Raw genomic sequence first — 18,817 nt, 5'->3', positions numbered from 1 at the left:
GAATGGAAATGCAAAATGATGAGACATTATATAAGGAAACAATGGATAGACAGACAGCAAAACAAGGCTATCTGTCATTAATTTCAGTCAAGCTCTGAATCCTGCAGAGTTAATAATATCAGCAGAGCTTTCTGACCTCAGATGATGGTACAACATCAGCCTTCACAAATTAGTCATTAATTTATCCCATTAAGTTGGACAGAGTTGGCAGAAAAACAGAGGGAAATGAGTTATATTTGCATTTTAAGAATTTATAGCTTCTAATAGAAATTTGGGCAGAAAATTAAATAAAAATGCTGTTTCAAAGTAATATTTTAACAGCTTTGATAGGGGAAAAAATTACTTAAGAACTACTCAGTTTTTTTTCACATTTATAGGACTGAGAGAAGTATTTGTTTTTCTGTGTTTCATCAGAATGCTCAGTGTAAGGAACACAAGCTTTTGCATCATTAAAGTCTCTTGTTTTGTCCACAATAGTCCCAAGCCTTGCTCCTGTAATCCATTTTCATTGTAGTAACCATAGTTTTAAACCCTAATCCTAAATAACAAACCAAATTAAACCAAGGCAGTAACTTTCCTTTGTTTTCTTTATACTTTGCTGACCACAATGGAAAAGATTATAATGGAAACCTGTAAAGTCATACCTCCCAAGGGCACTTTGGTCCAGGTCTAGTGAGCTACCAGCTTCCACCCAGAGCACAAGATGGTCATATATAGTGTAGCGTCAGAGTACATCCCTGGGGTCTTCACCCTGCTTATTATTCATTTCATCTTAACGCGTAGCAGTGGAAGCATTTCACTTTTTTGTTTTTAGGGTTCTGTGCATCCTTGCATTCAGTTGATGCAACGGCAACTGAAAATACACTGAAGTCTCTCTGCATAATGGGGAAATGGTTAAAAATGAGATGCTGCTGCAGTAAACCCTTACCTAATCTTAATCTGCCTCTATTCCTAAACATGATTACCATTTTCTTTAATATATGAGCTAATGGCTGTCCTGTAAACCTGCATAACTCAACCTAAAGTAATTTCTGCAAGACTTGGACTATTGAAATGTAAATTTTTCATCTCATAACTTCCCTTATGAAAAGAAATATGCTACAACTGTAAATAAGAAATAGGCTATGGGACAACAATGCCTGCGGGTCTTCATGCTATCTCAACAGACAATACACAGTCATGTACCCACTCACATTCACTCATAACTTCCTGACTTGGTTGTTATCCATATATTAGCTGTACAGGCTTTGCTACCTTGGATGAGCCTGAGAATAATAAACGACTCACCGACAACCCAAACTTTACTCTTTCACACACAAGTAATCACTCAAGCATGCAGAAACTGTACGTGCATGTCCGTACACTACTGAACATCTGTTTGTAGGTGCTTCAAATCAATGAGTGTGCGCAACACAAAGCGTTCCTGAACTATTCTCATACTGGCTAATCGCCAGGAAGAACAATTAACCTGATAAGTATCATTTAATGTCTTCCCTAAAGAGGGAGATTCAGGCTTTTCTAAAACAAAACACACCCAATTCTTCACCCTACTCCCTCATTACCATCCTAAATGATCCTTCTATAGGAGAGCAGGTACTGCCGTGCCATGGAATGATTGTTTTGTGAATAACGGCTTGATGGGATTAGAGAAAAAACGGATGGCGCTTAAGTCATGGTGGGTGCTGTTTCTGGGGAGATAGCTGAGCTCCAGTTTGCCAGCAGTGAGGTAGAAGACGCTTGCTTGTCATCACCTCGCCTTTGCTCATTAGTGATTAGTCAACAGGTCTGTGAAGCCTGAAAGGACCAAAGTGCCCATGGTGAGGCAGGATTCTTGTTAAAAACCATTCGTGTTGAGGTGAAGACAGAGGACAACCTTGGAAACAGCCTCTGAAAATGTCAATGAATTTTCACAAAATCAATTTTTAAAAATCACCAGGAGAATACCTCTTTAATTCTTGATCAAGCGCCTGAATGACCTGTGTCGCTAGACACCTCTGAGGAAACATTATCTGTCTTGCTACATTAATATGTTCCTCTTCAGTAGTCTGCTGTTGGCATTCATTCCACAATCTCCCTTAGGACATAAGCTTTGCTCCTCAGCTCACAGCTTCTGCTGGGCGGAAACACCTTTCCAGTAGTCCAAAATATCATGAAGGTCCTCGTCCTTGGCAAACTGCACCTTCTTGCGCAGAGCATGCCCTGCTGCTATATAGGATGCTTCCTCTCTAGGGCTTTTCTTGTAAGGTCGGAATCGCTCCCAGATTCGCAGTGTGCTCTCAGATGAGTACTCTGGACTGGAAGAGTAGCCAGAGTTGTAGTTGTGGTGACGAGAAGGTGAGAGCTGGGAGTAGGCGGATGTGGCATCCCTCTTGGTGCGCCCAAGTGGCTTGAGAAACGAAGCCTTTTGGGATGGTGAAGGCGATTCGTTGCCACCCTCATAGTAGAGTGCAGGAAAGGAGTGGCGGTGCTCAGAGCTATGATAGTCTGGCTGAACTTCCAAGTGCTGCTGTTGCTGCTGTCCAGAGCTTACAGCGCCACCTCCATTCCCGCTATTACATCCCATTCCTCCCCCATTTAAGCTCACGCCTCCACCATTAATATTTCCCATTCCATTTCCGTTACAGCCTCCTATTCCACCACCTCCTCCACTTCCTCCCGCTCCAACACAACCCACGGGGCTACCCTTTTCTCCTGGGTACTTGGGAGGATCACTGCGCTGCTCAGGGATGTCCACACTAAACACTCTTGTGTTCTTAGCAGAGCCTGCAGAAGGGGGACCACAGCGGTTCTTAACCACAGCAGTGTCCGCGCTCAGTTGCCTCTGAAGGGGCCGCACTGCATTGGCTGGGGGTGGATCACGGTAAGGAGGGGAGAGAAATCCACCCCCACTGATACCAGGCCGCTCAGATAAGGGCATGACCAGGGGCACTGGGGCCATTGAAGGCGGGTGAGGCTGTTGATGGAGCTGTGGATGAGGCTGAGAATGGGGCTGAGAATGGGACTGAGGATGTGGCTGAGGATGTGGTTGAGGAATTGGCTGAGGATGAGGCTGTGGATGAGGTTGAAGGTGAGGCTTAGGGTGCACCTTTGGAGAGGAGGCCATGATCTGATCTCCAGGGTGACCTGGAGAGAGGGGGAGAAGGTTGCGCGGGAGCGATGCTATGCAAGGAGGCTGGGAGGACACAGAACTGGCATTGTCAGCTGTGGTCACAGCATTAGCTGAGGCATCCAGCTTCAGGGCATCAATGCAGTTGTTGATGATCTGGTTCACCTTATCGACCTCCTTGGCAATGGTGGAGATCTCTGATGCTGAGCCACGACCGTCATCATCTGAATCCTCCCCAGCCTCTGTCCCATTCTCAGCCCCACCTCGCATATCCACAACTACTTCCCCTCCTGGCCCTGCTCCTCCAGCTGCCATCACTGCCTCCCTGCCTTCTCCTGCCATTCCTGTTGTCCTTATATCCATGTAGTTACCCTTACCACCCATAGCCTCAGAGAAGGCAGTGGCCATTTTTTCCACCTGTGGCAAGGTGGAGAGGCGGGAAGAACTGGTGTTGGCTGAACCGTGAAGCATGCCTGTGCTAGAGGAGGCAGATTGGGGCAGCTTGGCTCCTGCACCCCCTGAATGGTGATGCTGGTGGTGAGCCTGCTCCTGAAGACGCTGCATGGCATTTGGGTCATTGACTACAGCTGCAGCTGCTTCTGGGCCATACCTAAAAAAAAAGGGTCAGATTTAATTTAAAACAAACAATACTCTGTTTCCATATTGCGTACCTTTTCTAAAAACTGGTTTCCCTTCAGTGATGGCCAAAGATGACAAAATCGTTGCTGTTTTAATTAAAGCTTAAAGAATGATAAAAATGACCTAAAGACTCATAAAGAGTATGACTGATTTTTTTAAGCCATTGCTTGCAGTTAGAATAAATGAGGTCTTTCATAAATTCAAAAAGAAATGCACTGCAGCAAAACAACTAATGAAGAGATAATGAAATAATAAATTGTTCCAAAGAAGTCAATTACACCCACAGGACACAGTCATGTCAGTTTGTGGCTACAACATCCAAAGATGCATGACAGAAGATTGTATTGTGATCCCCAAAACTTTGATTAACAAACATGCACTGTCTCATACCTCATCTCCAAAATTGTTTTCTTCACACTAATTGCTTTTTCCTTCTCTTCCTGGATGCGTCGGCGCCTCAGACAGTAATAGACAAATCCAAGAACAATGACCATGCCAAACAGACATCCCAGGATGGTCATGATGTAGTGGGTTGTTGTGGAGGGATTCGTTCGGTGGTCCGGTGGCCCAATAGCTTGTGTGGTAAAAGACATACAGGTGTGGTTGTACTTTTGAGACTTCCTTACAGAAGCCACACAACAGGTGTAATTGGTCTGTGGTTTCAGCCCCTTCAAAGTTATCGTAGCTTTGTTTGACTTGAGGGATATGTCCTCTTCAAGAGAAGTGTTGTTATACCGGGAGAGAACATACATCTTACTGTAGGGTTGTGGGATCTTGACTATTAGTGAAGCAGTGTACGGGGCGAGTGTTTGAACCCTCATAGAAATTTGAGGGTTATAGATAGGGTCAGCAGTGGATGAGGTGGTTGGCTGATGGTACACACCTTGGTCTTGGTCCAAACCCATCCCTGAGCCATCTTGATCTGGCATCTGAGAGGTCATCCCTGGAATTATCACACCATCACGACACATTGATAAAAGTATGTTCCGAGCATTTCTTCCATTTCCATACCCGGGGCTCAAGAGTGGATAACCAGTCATTTCTGGAGGTGTTTCACACTGGAGACGGTCATAGGTGTGGGTGACATTGTTAAACTCATCCAGCCAAGTGAGAAAACTGTAAAGCTCGCAGCCACAGTGGAACGGGTTTCCACCTAGTTCACATACTGTCAGCCTGCTGAGAACCGTTAAAGTAGATGGGTCAAGACGGGCCAACTTGTTGGAAGATAAGTCTAGGCTGTTGAGGCTGGGACACTCCCAGAAGGCATTGGTGGCAATGACCTCAATGAGGTTGTGTTGCAAGAAGAGGCACTGCATTCGACCCAGACCTCTCAACATGCCCTCAGTCAGGTTGGTTAGTTTGTTGTAGCCCAGCTGAAGAACCTGGGGCAAGGAGACAATCGGCTGTTAAAATATATGTTAATTTGTTCACCACATTTTTATTAATTGGATATTGTTTTTCTGTAGAGGATGTCAGAACACAGTTTAAGCTGAGAGAATTTGGCAACATTTTGCTGCATTATCTAACCAAGTGTTAAGACATGAGTGATTCAACCGGACAAACATCTGAAATAACAAACATCTGAAATATGCACAAGAAATTCAAGCATTCATTTGCTGTTAACACTTACATTTAACACGGTCTAAATGGGATTCATATTTAAAGACGTTACACATTTTCCATCCACTTTTGCAGGAATATAAGAGAACTTTCCGGAAGTCTTAAGAAACCTCTGTTATTTCCTTATGTACAGGTGAAGAAATAACGTTTAAAAAAAGAGACAGACAAACGTAAAAGCAGTTTCACTTTTGGCTTCAGACCTGTAGGTTGGCCTGTCCAGCAAAGGCGCCATCTTCAATGTAGCTGATTTCATTCTTGGTTAGATTGAGGTCAGTAAGGTTTGTAAAGCGGTACATGGAGGTAAAGAGCACGGCCTTAAGTTTGTTCTCATTCAGCCTCAGGTCATGCACCTAAGAGAGACAAGACAACAGTTCACTTTACTTTAAGACAGAAGCATATTGGAACCTAAGTTTGTGCCTAATGAGAAATTTCCCCAGTTACACATCGCATCTAAATTTGCATTTAGGTAATCACAGCCCATTTGTAAGCTCCTGTACACTGCTTCTGAAACATCTAGATTATGTAGGTGTTTATGCTATCTCAGTTAGGTAAAATATCTTCATATTAAGTTGTCTTGTTTTAATCACTTACATTGGCAATTGTGCAGTGTTATGCCAACTAAAATATCTGTTGCTTTTATTGTAAGATGTCAGTGACATCATACATTACAATACCAACTATAGTTAGGGAACAGACATAAAACAGCCTTAACATTCACACAGTTTACAATGACCATTACACTGAGTGTAAGAACATTAGAGTCACTGTGTTTTAGTCAACATCATGCATGGAGGCACAGGTTCAGCAGAGGTTGCTACAGTGATAGAGTACAATTCATACTGACCGTGCTGTTGATGTGCTGGGGGATGGTCTCATATGGAGGTTGGTTCTGACTGCAGATAGCAAGCCAAACGTAACCTTTATCCCCCTCTATCAGCCAGCAATCCCCTTTCACTGTGCCAGACAGGTGGAGGAGCAACAGTGCAGGGAGCAGGAGAGAGAGACACAGGGTTGGAGAGAGAGGGGACAGTCTGCTGGCCATGGTTTGGATGTGTGAGTGCCACCTCAGTAGAAGGTTGGGGGGTCGGGGAAAGGATGGATAGAGCAGCAGTTCAAGTTCAACGCTGGAACCGATGCAAATCGGGAGGCAAGTTTAAATAGACAGAGCAGTTAATGTAAAAGCTTCCTTCTCAACAATTAGAGCTGAGGTTGCAGCATGGCAGCAAGTCCTGTCCCCATTTTAGGTGTTCCATGTCAAAGGGTTTTGGAGACTGTCAACCCAGCAGCTACTCATGGCCCCGGAAAACCGTATAACTCGACAGCACCGACGAGGACGTGCTCGCTCTCAGACGAAAGGTAGAATGCCTGTACAACATAGACAGAAAGAGACAAGAAGGGAGAGAAAATTAACAGCGTTTATGGCAGAATGATTAAGAGCAGGCAGAAAATTCTAATGCAGTTCATATATCCCCAGATGGTTTGGAATTAACTGAGTGCAGGTCTTATTAAAGCATAGGAATAAAATAATTTTTTTTTAAAAAGTATGACTCTAATACCCTTGTTACCCAATCTTTTCAAGGTAATGCACCACAGTAATAAATCCATTAACTGCCATGATTACTCCATTAAGTCTTAATAAAGCCCAGAGAAATATAGTATTACTTTCCAAATGAAACCAGACTTTTTACGCTCTGTAATTACTCATAATCACGAACAGCGCTACAGTACAAGAAGCTGCAAGTTCTTCCATTTAGACATCATGATGGACTAATAAAAATGTAAATCGCCAAGAATATGAAAGCGACGCCGGTTGTCTGATGTGTTTTTGTCATTGTTTACAAGGCTCACCAGCTCGCAGCTGCAGTTCTATTAGTTTAACTCTAAGGTATATAATGAAACAATAACAATTTAATAGCTGAGGTTTTACACGAGTAAAAACAGAAAGATGGGCTAAGTGGAAAACAGAGAAGGGATGATGTAATTTGCATGTTTTAACAGGATGCTAGCTGACATTTAGCCATTTACCTTTCTCTGGGGATTAACCATGGTTTAGGCTCTAATCCAGCGTAAAATATTATGTATCTCATCAACACAGCAGCAACTCTTTTAATTATTTTTCAAAGTTTTGATTTCCTCCCAGGGAAAAGTTATCTAGCCAAAACATGAATGACAGCTAATTGATAGCGACAACAACTGTGAAATAGACCTTCTCTTGCTCAATTCCAAATACATTTCCCTTTGTCCTTTTTTAAAACTTATATTTATTTATGTCTTTAGGTTGTCTCAAGTAGATGAAGAGAATCTGATGTGTCTCAAGGAAGTGAAGCACTGACACGGTGTAAACCAGGAGAAACAGAAGAGAGATTTGGGTGCTTCTGTTCAAGTGACCCGTTTGTAATAATCTGTTCTTCCCTCCTTTTCTTTCTCATCATCTGTCTCTTTGCACATCTTAGTTAGCCTCACAGTCATCATTTCTGCCACAAAGAGGCCTCCCTTCAAATTATTCTGTGAAATTGATATTGACATTTCAATTCCTCCACCAGAGGCCCTTAACCTGCGTTTGACCCAGACTTGCTGTCATCCTCATGAGTGCATGAAACACACAAAAGGAAACAAAAAAAAAAGCAATTTACAACTTAACTGCTGCGAAACAACAGCTAGTTATCCCTATTCAACAGGGTAATTATGAAAGTCATTCATTAATCATCTGTTATGTATTGGACTTTGAAGTTGCCTGATTTCAGTGATTGTGCGTGTGTGTGTATGCGAGCCTTACTTCATTGCATGAAAAGATGCAACTAAAGTGAATTATTCATCAAACAACAATTTGGACATTGATCATCATGCCATGCTGACACTGACACAGATTCTCATCCTTCTTCTTTCATCCCGTTCCTGAACTGCTTCCCTCTTCGTTCTTTGAAAACACCTCCAAGGCTGGTAATACGATGTAGTGACACAATTCTGATCTTCTTTTTCCTCTTAGGTTTCAATGGAATGGACCGACAAAGCCTCTGGCTCAATTCTGCAGTTTCAGAAGATTTCAGAAACTAGAAAAATAATTTTTAATAATTAAAAAAAAAAACTGAGTGTGTCATGCTTGTGATTACCGTAAGGCTGTTTTTCCCCCGTTGGGAACTCATATTCACATCATATCTGATACAACATGACTGGTAGCCTGACGTGATATTTACTGTGCTGAAAAACATGAAAGTGGAGTCAGTCAGGACCCACTTGAAAGCTAGCTGTTTACTGCAGAGCCCCGTCCCAACAACTTCGATCACCACAGTATTTTTAATTTACAGTGCTGTAATGATCATGACCACACTAGTCCATTCTGTCTTATCGTCCGGTTTAGTCTCGTGTCTCTCCCTCCATCTCTGCCTATAACCGAATTTGCTGTTATCTGACTTCCTGTATCTTTTCTGCCCAGCTTTTTCTCCTGTCTGCTTTGTTTTTAAGCCTGCTTATCTCTGCTGCCTTTCAGCTAGAAATACAAATGAATATACTTCATCACCAAAACATAACCTGACACCTTTTGTGCGCTATCGCCTCCCCTCCTCACTGCTTGCATGATATTCATGCCATCAGTTTTATTTTAACAAGAAAACAAAGGGAGCGACAGCCTTGTTTCCCATCTTCTTTTCTTCTTCAAACAAGGCTCTCATTGTTTTTAATTACTGTCCATGAGAGCTGAGCTTTAATTAGAGTTTTGTATCTGACAAACAGAATTAATGATGTCAGGTCACCAAGAAAATGGAAATTACATGAAGACCACGTTTTTCAGTGGTAGAAGCTGTGCTGTCTGACGTTTCTGAGCCTGTGAATATGAACAACCTGTAACAAAGACAGACTCCAAGAGCTAACTAGCTTTTTAAAATTAATGTCATTTATATATATATTTATTTATTAATTGTTTGAGTATCACGTTGACCATAAATCTGTGGACTTTGATGGGAGGCTGGGCTGATAGAAGACCAGCATGCTAAGCTAGTAACTTGCTACTACATTCTGTCTAGCGCGCTACTAGCTTGTCTTAGCTTTAAGTGCTCTAAGATCAGTAAAAACCTGTGTGTTATTATACATATACGGATATCACACACACACACACACACACACACACACACACATATATATATATATATATATACATATATATATATATACCACCCAGCACGCCCCTGCGGGCGGTTTATCCTTCAAGCTCGGGTCCTCTACCAGAGGCCTGGGAGCTTGAGGGTCCTGTGCAGTATCTTAGCTGTTCCCAGGACTGCGCTCTTCTGGACAGAGATCTCCGATGTTGTTCCCGGGATCTGCTGGAGCCACTCGCCTAGCTTGGGAGTCACCGCACCTAGTGCTCCGATTACCACGGGGACCACCGTCACCTTCACCCTCCACATCCTCTCGAGCTCTTCTCTGAGCCCTTGGTATTTCTCCAGCTTCTCGTGTTCCTTCTTCCTGATATTGCTGTCATTCGGAACCACTACATCGATCACTACAGCCGTCTTCTTCTGTTTGTCTACCACCACTATGTCCGGTTGGTTAGCCACCACCATTTTGTCCGTCTGCATCTGGAAGTCCCACAGGATCTTAGCTCGGTCATTCTCCACCACCCTTGGGGCATCTCCCATTTTGACCTCGGGACTTCCAGGTTATACTCGGCACAGATGTTCCTGTACACACTATGCCGGCCACTTGGTTATGGCGCTCCATGTATGCCTTGCCTGCTAGCATCTTGCACCCTGCTGTTATGTGCTGGATTGTCTCTGGGGCATCTTTACACAGCCTGCACCTGGGGTCTTGCCTGGTGTGATAGATCCCAGCCTCTATGGATCTTGTACTCAGAGCTTGTTCTTGTGCTGCCATGATTAGTGCCTCTGTGCTGTCTTTCAGTCCAGCTTTGTCCAGCCACTGGTAGGATTTCTGGATATCAGCCACCTCCTCTATCTGCCGGTGGTACATACCGTGCAGGGGCCTGTCCTTCCATGATGGTTCCTCGTCTCCCTCCTCTTTCTTGGGTTTCTGCTGCCTGAGGTATTCACTGAGCACTCGGTCAGTTGGGGCCATCTTCGTAATGTATTCGTGGATGTTTCTTGTCTCATCCTGGACTGTGGTGCTGACACTCACCAGTCCCCGCCCCCTTCCTTCCGCTTAGCATACAGCCTCAGGGTGCTGGACTTGGGGTGAAACCCTCCATGCATGGTAAGGAGCTTTCTTGTCTTTATGTCAGTGGCTTCTATCTCCTCCTTTGGCCAGCCTATTACCCCAGCAGGGTACCTGATCACACGGGCAGGGCGTGAGGTGTTGATGGCCCGGATCTTGTTCTTACCGTTCAGCTGACTCCTCAGGACTTGCCTGACCCTCTGCAGGTACTTGGTGGTTGCAGCTTTCCTAGCGCCCTCTTCATGGTTCCCATTAAACTTGCGGGATCCCCAGGTACTTGTAACTGTCCTCTATGTCTGCAATGTTGCCTTCTGGTAGTTCAATCCCCTCAGTTCTGACTACCTTCCCTCTTTTTGTTACCATCCGACTACACTTCTCCAGTCCGAACGACATATATATATATATATATATATATATATATATATATATATATATATATATATATATATATATACACATATATATATATATATATATATATGTATACATATTGAAAAAGGCCCATATAAGCTTGGTCCCTTAACTTTCAGTAGCTGTTGAAAGGATTAAGATTTGATATACCAATGGTCAGAAATACCATTATTACTTTAGTATTACTTCAACACAAAGTCACAGGTGACGCGGGACCAGTGCTGGCCAATCAGCTGAAAGGAAGAAATATCTGGTCAAAATTTATACTTGCAAGTTGAAACTCAAACGCAAGTGAGGGAACTTGAGAGCAGAGTTTTACACGTAGGTTTTTTGCTTTGTATCTGTAAACAGACCTTAACCAAAAAAATTATTTTTTACAAATACAAATCATTTTTACACGCACACAAATTCTCATTTATGGATGCACAAACATAACATTTTCAGATATTTTGGTTTGCAAGGTTACAAAACTGATTTACAAGTACAAACTATATTGATGCCCGCAAGTTAGGACATAGTCAAGTCCTAACTTACCAGCCAGTTCAACAGGTCAAGACTGCACCAAGCATTGTTTGGTGGACAGACTGTCTCAAGGTTAACCTTCATTTTTCAAATGTATCTTGAATCCACTTAATAGACAGACAGCGCCAGTTATCCAAGTTCGACGTTCCTCAAGCCTTTAAAATCAGCAGAGATGTTTTTCATTATATTTTGCTACATTATATATTTTTTTAAATTCTTGTTTTTTTGCTTTCTTACGTTTAAGTCATCATTTGTCTTAATTTGTGCTGTGAAAATATATCAGTTTTTGTTCTTTTATAAAATTCTGCAAAAAATAAAAATAAAATTATTAATTAATCCAAAATAACTTAAACCCCAACGCGTTAATCAAGGACTTAAGTTATTTTTAATTTATTTACTTTTTTTTTTTTTTTTTTAAGATATGTGTTCTTCACAGGATAGCAACACTCCAAATATGTAATGTTATAGGATATAATGCATTATTGTACAATGCATGTAAAGAGAATATAAATAATTCAGGACAAACCTGGTACTACAGAGTGCAACATCAGAGTAAAGAGCAGGCAGCATACACAGTCAACCAATCAGAGGGAAGTTGGTTTAGGAGGAGGAAGGGAGATAAATTAGCTGGTTTGAGACCGTGGATGGGCTGGATTTTGGATTAGATTAAAGGTTGGATAAGCACTGCTTCACATATTGACATCTTAAATTCTAAGTTGATACAATGTTTTCACAGTTTGGTCTGTGTGTTGGTGAATTTTTCACTGAATTCTTTTTCTGGTCTGCGTGTTTTGCATGACTTTAGGAGAGGACAAAGAAAAACAGGTTCAGAAAATCAATCACCAACCAAGCAGCCACAGTTGAGGAGAGAACGGTAATAAGAAAGACATGTACCCTGCACAGCTACCCTGCATATCAGGTCATCCCACCGAGTGAGAAAGAAAGAAAAGCAGATTTACAGGAGAGAAGTGACAGCACAGATAGAAGGAAACACTGCTGAATGCAAATACTGATTTTTTTCAGTGTTTCACAAATCAAACTAAGCATGGCCATTAATTCAGAAAATCAGTAATCCACAAGTCAAACAGTCCAAATATCAGCTAGTTAGCTTCTTAGGGTGACAACCGTCCTGAAGGCCCAGCACTGATCCAGTAACCCAGCAAGTCAGTCCAACAGCAGATCAATGCACAAACCCACCAGCCAGCTGGTCAAGTAGTCAAGTCTTCCCAGTCAGGTACTAAGAATGGGAAACACCATAGAGGCAGATCAGAGAATTAGGCCTATTAACACCATCTGTGAATCCTAACCTGTTTTACATTCAAAAGCTGCAGCAGTGTTTCTCACTTCTTTCTCATGTTTCCTTTCAACATTCTTGAAGCTGCTGCACTGTTATTCATGTTCATCCCCTTTCATGTCTACTTCGTTTTTCTGAACTTCATTTTATTTCAGAATTGATTTTCTTCTGTTGCTTTCTAACTTTTCCTTTGTTCTAATAGCTTTCTCATTTCCTGCAGCATAGCCATGTTCAAAAGTAATTGGACAATTGACTGATAAAAAGTTGCATGGCCAGGTGAGTCCTGTTGCTTCATTATTTCATGGCAAATTAAGCAGATAAAAGACCTGAAGTTGATTTCAAGAGTTCAAATTGCATCAGTAAATTCTCCAATTACCTTTGAGCCTCTGAAAATGGGGAATTAAGTCTAAAATGGCCGTAATTCCTAAACAATAAATGCAATTGTTGCAATTTAATTAAAATTGGAAGTCTGCTCTTTAAACACATCTTGCTGTACAGATGCAAAATTACCACAAACAGGTGCCATTATCCAAAAACTTATGGACTCAACCCTGATGATTTTTAAAAACAATAGCAACTTGAGCCACTGTTATCCCCCCTTACCCTTTCAACACATTTCCAGCCAAGTCCATTCCTGTGCACTGAAATCTCACTCGCGTTTGTTCACACTGTATGTTACATCTGTTGCTACATAGACACAATCCCACAGGAAGAGTAGACCAGAGTGGAAGTTTTATCTGCTTAGTGCTTTCAGCCTCTTGCTATGTTCTGTTAAAGCTGGGAGGATTTTGCCAGTTTAAACAGTTATGAAAGCAGAGCTGCACAGGACATCAGTGATGATTTATGTTACTGATCAGTGTGATGTTAGCAACAACAATGCACAGGATTCAGCTTAAAATTCTTTGTCTTGTTTAAAAATGACTCCCCCTCTTCTTCACTCTGTTCCCTCATATAAAAAAAACAAACATTTTTTTTTAAAGGATCTTGATTTTCATTTGTTATTTTTTATGATTCTTGATCTAATTACGTGAGAAATTGCAATAATTCTTATTGCAATTTTTTGCAAAACCCCAGCTGAGTTCAATTTTCTTGCTTACTGAATCAAGAGGTCACTTAAAGAGAACCTGTGTGACAAAGTGAAGTAGGTTAAAAGATCTGATAAAGCAACAGATCATTACATAATCTAAAAAAACAGCTCAGGAATGGCTGATAGTTGCCAATTACTTTGTTTCTAAGACTCTGGGACTCCAGCGAACCAAAGTGAGAGCCATTATCCACTGAAGGGGAAAACTTGAAACAGAGCTGAACCTTCTCAACAGTGACACTTGCAAACATGGTGGTGGTAGTGTGATGGCCTGATCTGGATGACTTGCTGTAACTGATGGAACTATGAACTTTGCTCTCTACCAGAAAATCATGAAAGAGACTGTCAGTTCATACCCTGAAGCTCAAGCAAACTCAGGTCAGCAACAAGTCCACATCTGAATGATTAAAAAAGACAAAAACAAAATTAAGATTTTAGAGAGGCCTAGTCAAGGTCCAGGCTTGAATCACATAGAGATCCTTTGTCATGACCTTCAACAGGCTGCTCATGCTTGAAAACATTAAAACTGTTACTCTGTATCTGAATTAAAACAACTGTCTAAACAATAATGGCCCAGAATTCCTTCACTTGTGAAAGACTCATTGCCAGTTACTGCAAATGCAAAATTGCATTTAAAATGTAGTTCCAGTGAATTCATTTTTAAAGTCACTGAACAGACTATTAAACATCAGCAATTTCCTGTCCACCTAATTGGCATATCCACTCAAAATGTGACAGATTTACACAAGCTCTACTCAGTGACTCCCTGAATTTCATAGAACAACTTTGATCCATCACCAAACATCAGTAACAAATGTTTCGTTTTGGGTGATTTTATTTTTGCGCTCAGATGGCAGGAGGTCTGAGCTCTTTAGACCATCAGTGCCAGGCTGCAGTTTCTAAAGCTGACTTCATTCTTAATCTGACATATGGATGTTGTTTAGTTGTTGATTAGCATGGCTCTAGTGACAGTCTGTTCCAGACTGATGTACGATGAAACTCAGCCACGCTTAATGGTGCTCTCATTAACTTAACCCACGAGCATGCCTGAGGCTATTCGCCTCAATAAGTTGAGTGATTGCAGGAGTGAGAGAGCACTCTGCAGGATGGGCCTACATCATTCTACTTTTACAGTGTGTGTGTTCTTTTACTTGTGCCTTTGTGAGGACATAATGAGCTTAAGAACCTAAAGCTGAGGATACACTTTGGAAGGCATACTGTATCTTAGCCAGTCCTAATTGATTTCATTACTACCTTACTTCCAATAACTTTCTGTCATGAAAGTTAGAACCGACCACAAGCTATGATTTGTCAGCAGTAGGCTGCTGTGGCTGTTGGCCAAGTCACAATAAGACTTAATCACTACGATCATCTAATCTGACATGGTAATTATCTCCCAATTAAAAACTAATAATAATAAAAAATAAAAAATTCCAGCGTGACTCTGTTAGAATGGTTATAAATTTGGCTTTCATTCATCTTGAATAAATCTTCAGTTGGTAAAATACCAAAACTTTTGACTTAGTAATAAGAAATTTTTCTAAATACTCAGTTTCAAGGTATCCTATGGTGAGTTTTGCACCCTTAAAAGATGACTAGCTTTGCACAAATGATAGCACATACAGTTGCTTAAGGCTTTTTCACCCTTACTTGTTAAACATACCACATATTTTCCAGTAATTAGCTTTGTCTCTTGAAAAAGCCTCCCCCATTCCTTTGTTTTTAATCTTTCCTTCTAATTCTAATTCCCAGCTAATCACATATTGACACTTTTTTGGGAACCCCTTTCATATTTGGCATATCATTTTTGGTTGCACAGGAATACCTCTTAAAGTTAATTTCTTATGGCAGGTGGTGTGGCAGACAATAACACGTGCAATCATTTGACCTTCAACTAGAAGACAAATGTTAAACATTTTTTCGATTTATTTTGGTTTTTGAGTTTTCCAGTGAGTCAAAATGTCTGACCAAGTATCAACGTTCGACAACTTGGGAGTGAATACAGGCCGACCTCTGTTTTGCTCTTCTCACTGACGAGTTACTAGGGCGACTTGTCTAAATGTTATTTGTAGAGAACCATGTAGGTGGTTGCACTGAGATTCATGTTTCTTCAGCTAATATAAGCTAATAACATTATTCAGTGCGACAGTGTAGACAAGCGGTCCCCAACCTTTTTTGTGCCACGGACCGGTTTATGTCTGACAATATTTTCACGGACCGACCTTTAAGGTGTCGCGGATAAATACAACAAAATAAAACCAAAAAAGGAATATTTATTTATAACACACTTAGTTAATGATAAAAACGATTTAAAAAAAGAAAACCGATAAAAACGCTGAAAACCATAAATTTCACACCTGAGCCTCAGCTGTCCCGGCCCCGTACCAAACGCCTCACGGACCGGTATTGGAGGGGACCGCTGGTGTAGACAAAAATCAGTAGTTACCAGTAATAAATTATAAATTATGTCCACAGTTTTAATTCTTCAAGTCATTTAATTCCTTCCAACAGGTTAAGCCTACTGTGGTTGGATGCCTTTTGACCGTTATATGATAATGAGAATGGGGACAGTGTGATATAGTGAAGATCAGTAGAATAGTTTTTAACATTTACTGGGCAAAGTGATGATAATCAACAGATTACTTCCTGGTCAGTCCAAGGAAGCAAGAATGAGTGTCTGTAAAATTACTGTAACAGGTGATTGTCAGTGACTCCTGGAACCTTTTTAAAGTTATGCTTACTGTGTTAAGTTAAGTCACCAAAGTCGCTCAGTGAAAAGTAATGGAAAGGGTTAGAAAAATATAATGATATGGGTTAAAATACACTTTTTTGGTTGCCATGGTGATTTTATGCAAAGGTGAGACATTTTTCATGCTCTTACATCATCACAAGAGGTTGCCTACTTTATGCAAAACGCAAGTATTGTCATTTTTCTGGTGAGGCTGCTTTAAACTGGTACATCAGTCATACCAGAAGGACAAATGGTTGCACATATGCACACATTCACACATAGAAGCTATCCAGCATGAGAGCATTAGTAATCTTTTTTTCTTTGTTGGCAGATAGCTCAGTGCCCAGTCCTGTGAGGAGTAGTTTTCTGAGTATATTGAAATGTTGCACAGCTCGGTGTTGAGATATTGTGAAAAATGAAAATTGTTATTTTTGGTCGCTGCCAATTTTGAAGGCACACAATTCCAAATTAAAAACAAAAAATACAGATTACGTCTGACAACTTTCTGGTAGCAGACAGTGGAAAAATTCTTAGTCATTCTTTCATTTAAATACATAAAACAGTATAAAATGCTGACCAGAGAACTTTGTCTTATTTGGATACAAAAACGTCCAGGAATAACCTTTCAAAAAGAAAAAAACAGCCTCAGTCATTTCAGCTCTCACAAATTCGAATGACAAAAACACACTGGCAGCTGTAGAAAATATGACACTTGACAATCAGACAAAAAGAATGGAAATAGTGTCGATTATGATGTCACACAGCACCTGGACCCTGGATCATCTGCCACAAAAGTCCAATTTTTTCCCCTTTTTTGAGGCGATGAAAAATATATGCAAAGGAACTAGAACCAGTGCATTTTGTATAATTTTAATTAGATAAGCTTAATAAAGTCTTTAAATTATGGCAAACACCTTGATTGCTGAAAACCTCAACGTGGACACAGTTGTTTTCTGGTAGACTGGTCACACTCCCCAGGATAATAAATGTGGAAAGTTCTCCGTGAACTGCAATTTCTTATTACAACATGGCAACTTCAACATGGGAACACAAATTATACTTCATGTACCGACTTGATTATTTCTATTATCCTGTATTTGTCTTGTTTCAATGAGATAAACATGTCTTTTTAAAGACTGAACTGGTCAACACAAACACGGAAGCTCAACTGGTGCACATTACAAATAGGTAATGCCCAAATCATATGCAATAAAAGATCAAGTGATAAAAGCCTTGAGATATCTCAACCTACATGAACTTCTTCCCAATGACAGCTGGGATATGCTTCAGCACCAACCCTGAAACAGCCATGCAAAAATGGATGGATGAATAGCTTGTCTAATGATGCAGTTAGACTGCAGAACAACAAGACAAAATATTCCACCATGTCTCCGAGGTCTGCTCCATTGTAACATGACTACCTGTTCTGTAAGTAACCTGTTCTGTCAATTGTAGCTGGCACCTGTCAACATGCCAACAAAAACACCAATTTAAACGAAGTGCTTGCTCTGTGAACTCAACATCTACTCAACATCATAAATCAAGCTGCCCAGGAATCGAAGTAATGGCTTTCTGTCACAAAACCCCACAACCACAGATAACAGTCAAAGTCATTGAGTTGTGCACACATATAATCAAAGCGGCAGGTGCGTGCAAAGCTAGATATACAGTTCCACTCCTTCATACACGCAAAGCACATGGTGCACAGAAGGCACATGGAGATGTAATGGGAGGCACTTAGACAGAGAGGGGTGCATGGAGATAACCATCAGTCACTGTAATTGCATTTAAACAGACTGAGGTGTCTCGCTAAATGTACGACACTGACAAATATAAACACATCATTCTTCACAACTGCATTCGTCGGAGATACATTAAAATGACAGGAAAGGAGACAGTGCTTGGGAAACATAGGAAGGAAGTTGAGGTGTTGTGTGACTTCTAACCTTTTTTTAATCTATTTTTTATCACTTGGTATACATGGTGCTTTGATGGAAGACCTTTCCTTTGAAGATGGCCAACACCTGTTCTTGAGTTCTTTTTTTTGTATGACTAAAAACATTTCAGCAACAGAAAAGTAGTTGTATTAAATGTATTCTTCCTTTAGCTGTCATGATTTCAAGTTTGGAATTTTCACTAATAAATCAAAAGCTATTGTAGCAACAATGGCTACTGATAAATGTTTACACAGCTTGCAAAGCTAGTATAAATGCTTTGATGCATCCATCCATTCAGGGTTGCTGGAGC

At 40.9% G+C, this 18,817-nt stretch overlaps 1 protein-coding gene across 1 annotated transcript; it reads right to left on the bottom strand.

Moving 5' to 3' along the window:
• Window positions 1-1,665: 1,665 nt before the first annotated feature.
• On the bottom strand, window positions 1,666-6,473 carry LOC116317347 (protein phosphatase 1 regulatory subunit 29-like). Its single transcript, XM_031736062.2, has 5 exons — window positions 6,210-6,473; window positions 5,566-5,715; window positions 4,136-5,127; window positions 3,086-3,716; window positions 1,666-2,953 (listed from the first exon to the last, which is right to left on the bottom strand). The coding sequence occupies exons 1-5, from the start codon at window positions 6,405-6,407 to the stop codon at window positions 2,102-2,104; spliced, it is 2,823 nt and encodes a 940-aa protein (XP_031591922.2). The 5' UTR covers window positions 6,408-6,473; the 3' UTR covers window positions 1,666-2,101.
• Window positions 6,474-18,817: the final 12,344 nt, after the last annotated feature.

This window comes from Oreochromis aureus, linkage group 6 (genome assembly GCF_013358895.1).
Source record: "Oreochromis aureus strain Israel breed Guangdong linkage group 6, ZZ_aureus, whole genome shotgun sequence".
Classification (NCBI taxonomy): Eukaryota; Metazoa; Chordata; class Actinopteri; order Cichliformes; family Cichlidae; genus Oreochromis; species Oreochromis aureus.
Note: the sequence above shows the minus strand (reverse complement) of the source record. Positions and strands in the feature narration are given on the sequence as shown.

Bases quoted from the DNA above. Each gene is read 5' to 3' on its own strand.
- LOC116317347 (XM_031736062.2), bottom strand. From the start codon at position 6,407: ATGGCCAGCAGACTGTCCCCTCTCTCTCCAACCCTGTGTCTCTCTCTC. The intron at 5,716-6,209 runs GTCAGTATGAAT...TGTCTCTCTTAG, and splicing joins CCCAGCACATCAACAGCACG to GTGCATGACCTGAGGCTGAA. The intron at 5,128-5,565 runs GTCTGAAGCCAA...TCCTTGCCCCAG, and splicing joins CTGGACAGGCCAACCTACAG to GTTCTTCAGCTGGGCTACAA.